At 48.2% G+C, this 10,008-nt stretch overlaps 1 protein-coding gene across 1 annotated transcript in view; it reads right to left on the bottom strand.

Annotated features, from left to right (window-relative positions):
- IGDCC3 (immunoglobulin superfamily, DCC subclass, member 3) overlaps positions 1-10,008 on the bottom strand; it is a 95,822-nt gene that overhangs the window by 38,463 nt on the left and 47,351 nt on the right. Inside the window, exons 3-4 of the mRNA XM_009321529.1 lie at positions 4,565-4,709; positions 1,700-1,830 (exon numbers count right to left, since the gene is read on the bottom strand). Coding sequence (XP_009319804.1) covers positions 1,700-1,830; positions 4,565-4,709 — 276 coding nt within the window. The remainder of the gene's footprint in view (positions 1-1,699; positions 1,831-4,564; positions 4,710-10,008) is intronic.

Raw genomic sequence — 10,008 nt, 5'->3', positions numbered from 1 at the left:
TCCTACTCCAGAACCACTGGCCAGGCAGCCGTTTCGGAGGCTGAAGGCAGGCTGTGAGATATGAGCGTACGCTGGCAAGCCTCCAGCCACTGGGTACCAGCAATTATGTGTATCTATCTGATGGACAGGAGGATCACGGCTCACAGGGGGGAAGACTCTTTGCTGCAAATAAAAAAAGCTCACAGAGAAACACACACCCAACCAGCCCTGTGCATATTTCCCTTGCCTTTGGAGGTAAGACCTCCAAAACTGTCATCTCCATTTCCACAGGGAATCTAGGCTGGCCCTCTAACCAAAAGCCAGGGATGCATCACCACTGCTGGGGTGGTGTGGGTAACCACTGGGTGGGACCACAGTGGGTAACCCAGCATCCCAGGGGGGGTTCTGACCTGCATAGAGTCCTGTATCTCAGAGGCCACCCTGCCTGCAGGACATAGCCACAATTTGCAGGTGACTACTTCTTTGGCACTCTTATCTTCTTCTGAAGGTAACTCACAAATGCTCTTAAGTCCAGGAGAAGCAAGCTGTCCTGTTTTCATACAAGGAGGATGAGCATATCATCAAAGACATTTCTAAGAAGAGGGCACAAAGGTGTCGTTCACTCCTGGCTGCTTGATCAGGCTGGGTCGTATGATTTGACTTAATACTTCCCACTTCCTTCATACTAGGAGCAGTTACTGAAACATCAAGAGAGACTTCTGAAGCTAAAAGTGTTTTAAATTAAAAAGACTGACAACCGAAGAGAGCCTAACTAGAAGGTGACAATCTAACATCAGATTTAGAAATTGGCTGATGAGTTATTGCTAGAAGGGGCTCCAGGAGATCAGCTTGGGTCCCACACAGACAGCTAATGGAGGATGGGCGATGGGCAGGTCAGCGGAGGGTAGCACAGCTATGGAATGTGGTAGCAGCGTATTTGTGCCCTAATCCTTCCTTCACTGTGCCTAAGGTCATCACTTCCACATGACATTTTGTGTGCTTTCACAAACAGGCCAAACGTGTGCACATGCAAAGTGTGGATGTGGGTTGCTTTGGTTTGCCCTTATAGCTTCATCACATCCTACCTCCGGCAGCATGAAACCAAACAGCAAGTATGTGATTTTGGCCCCGTTTTTGGAAAGGAGACCATACGGCACTGTCATTTCTTCACTTGGAGCTTTCAGAGGTGAAAACCTGTTTCTGCCACCGACTTCAAATGTGGATGGAGAATCAAGTCAAAATTCAGCCTGGGGTGCTCAGGGCTTCTCCTTCTCATCTTCCAAAGCAATGTTAGCCTGCTTCGGTCGCAATGTAATGCTAACAGCCTACAGAACATAATTCCCCCATTAGATAAATAATTGATCACCCTGTGTGCTGCAATTACTTCCAGAGCGGGCAGGTCTCATAAGGAAATGATGAATCTTCCACATTTCCAAAAGAATTTATTTAATGTAAAGCTGCTGTAACTCATTTTCTCAACGTCCTCCCTCTACCCAGAAACTAGCGCTAATTTACAGGCAAAGAGACAGATTTATCTGCTATCAAATGGACTGATCTGGCAGGAACTAATAACAATCCAGAACAAGGAAGGCACTATGGCTGGGCAGAGGGATGCTTCTCAGTGCTGTTAGTCTAAAGCTCTCTTAAACTGTCCTGGTCCAGCCAGCAGCGGGAAGAAGAAGATGGAAAGGCAGTCAGGAGAGTGCTTACTGGTACTAACCTGACACGGTGAGTCTGGCCTCCCGGCTGAACTTCACATTAGCAATATTGGTAGCAACGCAGTGAAAAATCCCACTGTCTTCTGCCCTCAGTCCCGTAATCTGCAGGACCCCCTTGGGAAGCAGCGTGTACCTGTCGGAAGAGAAAAGCAGAAACAAAAACTTGCAAAGCAGGACATGATGTGAAAGCAGGCTGCACACCCGTGGAGGTGGGGCAGGCTGGCGCCCCGCATCCCGGTGCAGAGGTGCCAATAACACCCAAGTGGCACAGCCCCTGGCAGGCTGAGCCCATGCTTATCACTGCATCAGTTCTTTTTTTTTTTGGATATTTGAGCCTCTGGTCTTCTTTTACAGGGCGTATGTTCCCTTTTTTAATCTTCTGATGCATCCTTGAGAAAGGATGACTTTTGCTGGAAGGCTACGAAGTAGATGCTTCCTATTTAACCTGTGGGAAAGCTTTGGCAGTGCATTTGCATGTGAACACAGCTGACCTGCGAATTATCACTCATCAGCTGAAGCACAGTGACCACGGACAAGCATCAGGGGAAGTGTGTGCTCCAGACTCCCAGCTCCAGGTCCAGGACTCAAATCCACATAACCTTAAGACCTCAAATGCATGGAAAGGCATGTTCAAAATAGATATTGAGTGGGCATATATAAATATCGATAAATATTTTATATATTTAAAATATAGGTACATTTAAATCATGCATGCATACACACATATATGTATACATGCATTACAGGTTGCTTGGCAACTGTGTGTTTAAATTGGCTGGTAGTAAGTCATTACATTGTGATGAGTTAATAATCCATTTCCGTCTGGAAGATGAAGAATATCTTTTTCCATATCAGCATATGGTTAAGTGCCTATAACCTGCTCCCTGCGCTGGGTTCCAAACGTGTGGCTCGGTGTCAGCAGCAGCGTGACAGCAATCAGTTTTACACGTCCCGAAGTTGATTGCAATCTCTCTGGGACTTTAAAATGCCCATTGTTTTGGATGAATTATACCACAAGAAGCCTTCATTTTTGTTAACAATCTGCCCACAGCATTAGAAGATTCAATTCCAAAGCTATTATTCTGCCTTCAAAGCCTCCAAGTGCAAGACTCAGCATATAAATTTATATACACTTTATACGCAGAAACGCACCAAGCGTGATTAATGCAGAAATCCAATTCAGTCAGAGGAGCAACCCTCATCACCCAGGCCCACTGGTGTCAGAGATTAATCTACTGAGCTGACAGTAAAAACCTTCCCTAGTAACTTTACTCCTACAAAAAGCCAAATCTGTTCAAAATCAGCACGCTGAACATAGGGAAACTGCTCCTAGCCCACGTCCTCCAGGGCTTGGGCAAGCTCCCTGCCCTGGAGGAGAAGCAGCAGGGATGAGCACAGCTTAGGGCTCTCTGGGTTGGAGAAAAGTCTTGCAGCTCCTCAGCCTTGGGGCTCCTCAGCCTTGCAGAAAAGAAGTCCTGGTCACACTCAAATCCCTGCCACATCTCTGGTCATCTCCACACCTGTGACCCTGGGCTCAAGTGGAAAGGGGCAATAATGCATGAAGGACTTCAGGGGAACTTCACCTGTCCTGCAACATGTCATCGGGACGCACACAAGGTGCCAGGCCCAGTTCTGCACCCCTTACTTCTGCTGATAGCACCTCAGACCACTTGTCCTGCTCTGCCACATCCCCAGTTTAGCACTTGTGTGAGTAAGGAGCCTTCAGAGGAGATCAAGTTTAACAAATCAACCCTGTGCTGAGCTAAAAAAAGCTCAGATGAAAAACGCAAGGAAAAACAAAACCTGACAGTTGCAGTTTTCCATGGCAGGGTTGGGCCTCTTGGGTCCTTCTACTGTAAGTTCACCACAACACTGAAAAGGTCAGGCATTGTTCCAGCCCTTGTGTTTTCTCCTGCCTCCAAAGCACCCAACCACGTTCTGCTGCAGAACTGACATTTTTAAGAATAGGGGCTTTCAGGAAAATATTTACAGCTTCCTGGTTTCGCCTATTCCCAACGCACAGACGTAAATTTGCGATCGAGGTGTGCTGCGACCGATTGTCTCCCACCGTCGGTTGTGCGGCTCCCTGGGCCCCCCGGAGGCTCCCGGCCCGGAGCCCGCGTTTCCTGCCACCTGTCCTCCGCCGGGCCCCACCACCACTTGGAGGATCAAACCATGATGAGGGATGTTTCCGATGCAAAGGGAGTAGCCTGTCAAACACAGGAAGCGAGGACGTGCCGTCCCAGGTCTAGGCTGGGGAAGGGGGGCAGCTGGGGTTTCTCTTTAGGAGGGTTGCATGGGAAACAGCAGCCCAGGGCGCTGCAGGATGCTCTCTGCAGAGCTTCCCTGCCGCCACACGCAAAGCCTCACGAAGGAGTCCACCTGGGAAGGAAAGTCTAGCAGCCACGGTGTAATTCAGTGCTTGCAAGAGTTCAGGACCCACTTGGAAGATCTTAAGTCATGGATCTGGCTCAGAAAGAGTTGCACAAAATGGAGCCACAGAGGGATGATGGATGCCAAAGCTACCACAGCCCTGCTAGGATTGCTGGGTGGGCTCTTCATGCTGGAAAGTAAACCTGAAGGAGGGCTGATCCTCTCAGGGAAGGTCAATGCAAACCCTTGCCCACTCCAAAATCAGCTAACGAGGTTTATCCAGCTCTCTTGAGAAATGCAGTATTTCTGCACAGTGCTTGGCCAGAAGGAGCCCAGACAGCCCACAACATTGAGTCTTCCATGTCAGAAACACTGGCCAAGATCGTCAGCCCCAATCAGTTGTGTCCTAGCACAACTGTGAGAGCAAGAGCAAGCCTGGCCACATTTTTCCACCTGGAGAAAGGACAGCAGTACATGGTTTGGACATGTCCTACCTTTCGTTGTCTGTGTTGACCGGCATGCGGTTCTTTTGCCAGAGGATGACCGGCTCAGGCAAGCCATGGATCTGGCACTGGAATCTGGCTACACCACCTTCTTCCACCACTGCGTTCTGAGGGTGGATGTGGAAGTCGGACATCGCTGGAAGACACAAAGAGAGACAAAAATATTCACGTGTGCATGGCGAAACAAGACTAGTGGCAAGTTCTTGCTATATGTCTGCCTCTGCACATTGAACTCATTGACTCAACCAGGACAGGAGACAGTGCTCCATGACCCATATGCTCCACAGCAAGGTCTACGGGGGCAGCGAGATGCACAGACACTGCACTGGCACTTATCGGAGGTCATTCTCAACAGCTTCAGCAGGCTTTGGATCCAAGCTCACATCAGAAAAGAGATGTCTATCGTTTCCATTGCTGCCAATGTCTTATCTGCTGTAAATATCCGTCTGATGTGCATGGCTTGACTATTTTGTTTAAATACCTTCACTGAAAGAGCTCCCAGATACCCTAGCAAAACTTGCAGCCCCTGATTTCCATCTCTGTTTGCACGTGCTCCAGCTCATTGCATACTCTGCCTTCCAGCACCGCAGAAGGAACGTTCACATCCCCGCGCTGTGGAGCAACAGGCTTCAGCCGATAGAAAGAGCAGCTGCCAAGAGCTCAGCAGCTCAGCTCAGCTCAGCTCACCCAGGCTTTTGGGGCTGGGACCACCCGACAGCGAATAACAAACCTCAGCATGCCCACGCAGGATGAATACAGACCAGCCCGTTTCAGCACAGCCGCAGCTGTAACCATTGTGCAGAAAGACTCTGGCATGCTGTTAGAGCTACATAAATAATACAGTAATTATTACTATTAATTAATTGGAAGGTGCTGCCTGTTGACTCTGCAATAAACATATTCGAGGCTAATAAACATCCCAGTGGTTATTTAGCTCATGATTCATTTATAGTGCCGCATCCGCGGGAAGGTCTCTCACATTATCATACAAAATAAACTCCAAGAGAGCCCCCTGCTCTGCCACCCCAGCCCGATAATACCCCTCTCCCCAGCAAGAAAGCCTCATCCCCTTTTACATGCGTCAAGTGTAATGAATGTACCTCTGGTAAGGAATAAGCTGCGTATGTGTCAGAGCAGCTTAATCATTCATCTGCAAACTCCAGTTGGGCTCAGGCAGATGGGAGATGGCCATTAGCAATCATACATTAAATATGTGTTGCATTAACGTGCACTGCTCTCCCAGCCACCGCTCCCAACCCACTGACTGCAGATTTGTTAAGCTGATCGAGTAACACGCAGCAAAGCCCCGACCCTGCACGGCCGTAGGGTTGGGAAGGTAGGGTGGGATGGGCAGTCAGCCCCACATCGGGATACAGTGATGGGAGCAGGACCAGGAGGTGGCTGTGCAATGCTCCAGCCAGATGGAAATGCACCAGCACAAGGCAAAAGATCACGCAAAAATATATGTCTCTTTCCCAAGATGCAGATATCCTCCCTGGTAAGGGATGAAGCGCAACGGTGGAATTGCAATTTACCCAATTCATACACATTTAGCCTTGAAATGAGACTGCTCGTGGCCCAGAGCACTCAGCCACGTGGGAAGGAGCCCAAAGGCTGCTGGAGGGGTCTCCCACACCAGGTGATCCCCCTTCCAAGGTGGCAAGGGATGCTTCAGAAAATGGGGGGTCCAGGGGTGCCCGTGGCAGGAGAGCTCGAGGGAGCCTGCAGAGTATTTCAAGGCTGCCACTTGGAGACCCAGGCCAGGGTGAGCATCTTGCAACCAGAGCTTATGAACTCTCACCAAGAAATGAATCCAAGAATTAATGAGAATGACACAAAGCTCTTTTTATTAAAGAAAAGAAAAAAAAGCAGAGATTCAGATGCCTGCAGGAAAATTCCTTTCAAATGTGCAGATGCTCAGCGCTGAGGTTTTTCGGTGGCTGACAGGGTTGATAAGAAGAGGGAGGTGTGAATGAGAACAGCCCAGGCACAGACTTTGCTCTGCTGGCTACAGAATTCATTGCCGTTCCTTTATTTCAATAATATCACCTCTTATAGGTAAAACTGCAGCAATAACCTCTACTCTTAAAGACACTAGTATTAATATTTATCATGAATAAAACATGGCAAGTTATAAATAATTCAGTTATGAGGATGTTAAGTAAAATATTACTCTTCAACGACCCCATAATGTGGCTTTGAAGCACAGTTTTATGTTAAATGCCTAGGAAACACTGTGACCCTTGCCAAGACCAGCTGGTTTGCAGAAGATGCATTAAAAATTCATGCACCAAGCTACAAAATGCTATTTTTAAAACAGGTTTACGAGTTTATTTACACTTGCAGAGACAAAAGGTTTTGTAATATCTCCTGTAAAACAGCAACAAAACTTGAACGCAAGTGATTACCTGGGATGCTGTTTTCAGCCTGGAAATAAATCACTGGGCGTAAGAAGAGAAGAGGGATAGGAGCACATCTGCTTTACAGGGCATCGCTTGGAGGGGCTAAACCTCTGCTGACCCACATGAGATTTTTATATACGTCCCAACTGACTGTAACAAACTCATACAGCGGAGCGCTTGCTCCTATTTGTCACTTATCTTTCAGCAGCAAACGCCAGGACCCCCATTATCAGCCAGGCGCTATTGTTTCAGCCACCATGGAGAAGAGCTGCACACCAGCCCGGGTGGGGTTGGCCAGCAGCCAGGGAGCTGCATCTCATTTCTATGCTAATGGCCATAATCATTTTAAAAATAAATACATGCAATCACAATATTCACCCGCAAGCTCCTAAGAGGGGACGCACCCTCTAATCCATCTGCCCACGGTCTCTTGTCGTCCAGCAATGCAGCATCTGTGTGCCAACGGAGGGACTGGTGCTGCCCCAGGCCCCTTTTTACTGTCATCAGATGGGGTGAGTGTCACCCTGCTCCCATTAAACTTCCCTCTGCCATCTCCATGTGTAGCACGGTACCATCCACACACAGTGAGCGTAGGGTAGTCATCAAGCCATAAAATCAATCTAAATCATGCGCACACTCATTGCTCCATACCGATGCTCCAAGCCACGGTGTCTCAGTGCTTCTGCTATCATCACACCTGGATTTTGGCCATGGTGCACACAGGCTGGCACAGGGCAGGGGAAGACAAAACAAGATGGGCTCACAGCAGATGGGGAACGGACCTAGCAGCCCTCCCACGCTGCAGGCATAGGTGCATCTTCTCCCAGAGACATTGGCCAAGGCTAGATTCAGGCTGAGTTGTCTATAGCCACACTAATGCATGAGGCAGAGGAGTTACTCTTCATCTCTTCTTCCCCCATGTCGTATCATGGAGGACCTCAACAAGGATGAGGCTGAATCACAGGTGAGGCTCTTCCCTAAAGAGAAACCCATGCTTGGGATCTCTCACCACCTAACCCTCACTGGGATGCAGTTCCCAAAGGCATGTCCTATGGACACAGTGCAGGTGAGCCGCAACTCTTACCCTCTTCCACATTCACAGAGGATTTGTTCTGGCAACCGAATTTGCTGGGTCTCCCCTAATCGAAGTGCAAACACTCTCTCCATCCTAACAGGCCCTGTGGAAAGGCCAACGGAATAAAAATGAAAATAGGTATTGAGTGAAATTTTCTTTACTCCATGAAAAACTAATTGAAACCATTAGTGGCCAATCCTTTTTTGCTCAGTACAGCATTAGTGCTAAGCTGGAGATTGACCTAGGTTTGATATAGAAAAAGAAAACATTAACTTGGTATGTCAAAACAAATCCTAGGCCTGTTCGAATCATTAAAATGCAAACATTATTATCAACTGCAGGCACAAGGGGAGGAAGAAGACTTGAAAAGTTCAGTGCCAAGCCTGGTGTTAGGAGAGCATTTGGGAAGCGCACCTAGTTCTGCAATCACATTGCTTTTTGCTTTTAAATTACTTATGGGGAAACAGATACCCAGGTTGGCTCTGACACAAGAGGATGGTGGGGAGGAGCTGAGCATCCTCACCGACACTGATGCCAGGCAGTTCACAAACAACAGCCCACAAGCGAAGACTCTTTCTCCACATTTCTGCCACCAACCTGTTAAATTCATACCTCTTCCAATGCAGGCACGTGGTTAAAATGCCTCAAAGTTAACACAGTACAAGGAACAAGAGTTTAATGGGGACATGCCTCCAGTACCTGGGCTCCCAGACACCCCTGCCAAGGAGGGCAAGCTTCGTTAGCTCCATTACAACTGATGAAGCCTGGGACGCAAATGGTTTGCCCAGTGTTAGAGAACAAGCCACAGGCAGAGCCGACCACTTCCAAGAGTGCTTCCATCCCAATGCTAGCGACAGATGCTGATTTTCATACTGAATTTCCCAACTTACTAAAAGAATTGAATTTCCCCTCGGGTCAGCAGAAGTCAGGGTTGTTTTTAAAACACAACGACCACTGTGCCAATTAAAGCCAGACCTAAACCACTCTCAAATCAGGCTGACAGCTCCAGCAGAACCAACCCTTGGTATCTGTGAGATTTATTAAGCCCCCATCCTCCTTGGCACCGCAACTCCTTCCCAAATGCTTTCCCTGCCCCAAAGCAAGCAGGGGGATTACCTCTTCTTCCACTCCCTCCTGACTTGGGAGACCTTCACCATTAAGTTAGCAACCTGCCAAGGAATATTTTCAAAGAAGTCGGCAGGTGAAGGCTTCGCAGACACAGGTCCTTTATTTGCTCCCCTCCACATTCTGGAAATGGAGGATTCGCCTGCAAGAAAGAGCCGGCACAAAAGATGGGGGGCGTATGGACACCACAAATCCCATCCCCTCCTCTCTTCCCCCTGCTTTCAAACACAGACGCTTTCCCAAGTCTTTAAGAAAAAGACACTGGATCTTCTTTCTCTACATTTTTTTTAAAGATGCATTTTTATAAATATAAAAAAGCCCACGTTACAACAGCCCAGTGGCTACTCCAGCTGCAGAGCAGCCTCTGTGCCTGCGAGCCGGCCCTGCGTGTCTAATGATGCTATTGTGCGAGGTTGTTGCTGAACTGCCATGAGCCCAATTTTGAATGCAAGTTGCTTTGTGCATAGTGAAGCGTGAACAACAGTGCCGCCCATTTATCTATTTAATTCTCCAGGAGTAGCAGGAGTGGGGGCCTTCGCTCACATCTAAAGGGAAGAAAAATCGTCTTTCTCTCAGCTTTGGAAAGGGAGGGAAATATTAAAGACCAGCCGTGCCTCTCCCAGCACAGAGGAAAATCCCCTCTGCCCCTGCCCACTAATCATAGTGGTGAAAATCCCAAATCTCTATTGTCCGCCCTGGGCCTCAGATCTCAAAAGAAAATGGGCTGCAAGACTCAGGAGAGTTTGAAGCAAGGAAGACACTTTGGAGGAATGTAGCTCATTTAAGAGGGACCAAAATACACGGTGAGATGAGAGAGGGAGGAAGCCCCATCT

The sequence above is a fragment of the Pygoscelis adeliae genome, unplaced genomic scaffold (genome assembly GCF_000699105.1).
Source record: "Pygoscelis adeliae isolate BGI_AS28 unplaced genomic scaffold, ASM69910v1 Scaffold13, whole genome shotgun sequence".
Lineage (NCBI taxonomy): Eukaryota > Metazoa > Chordata > Aves > Sphenisciformes > Spheniscidae > Pygoscelis > Pygoscelis adeliae.
Note: the sequence above shows the minus strand (reverse complement) of the source record. Positions and strands in the feature narration are given on the sequence as shown.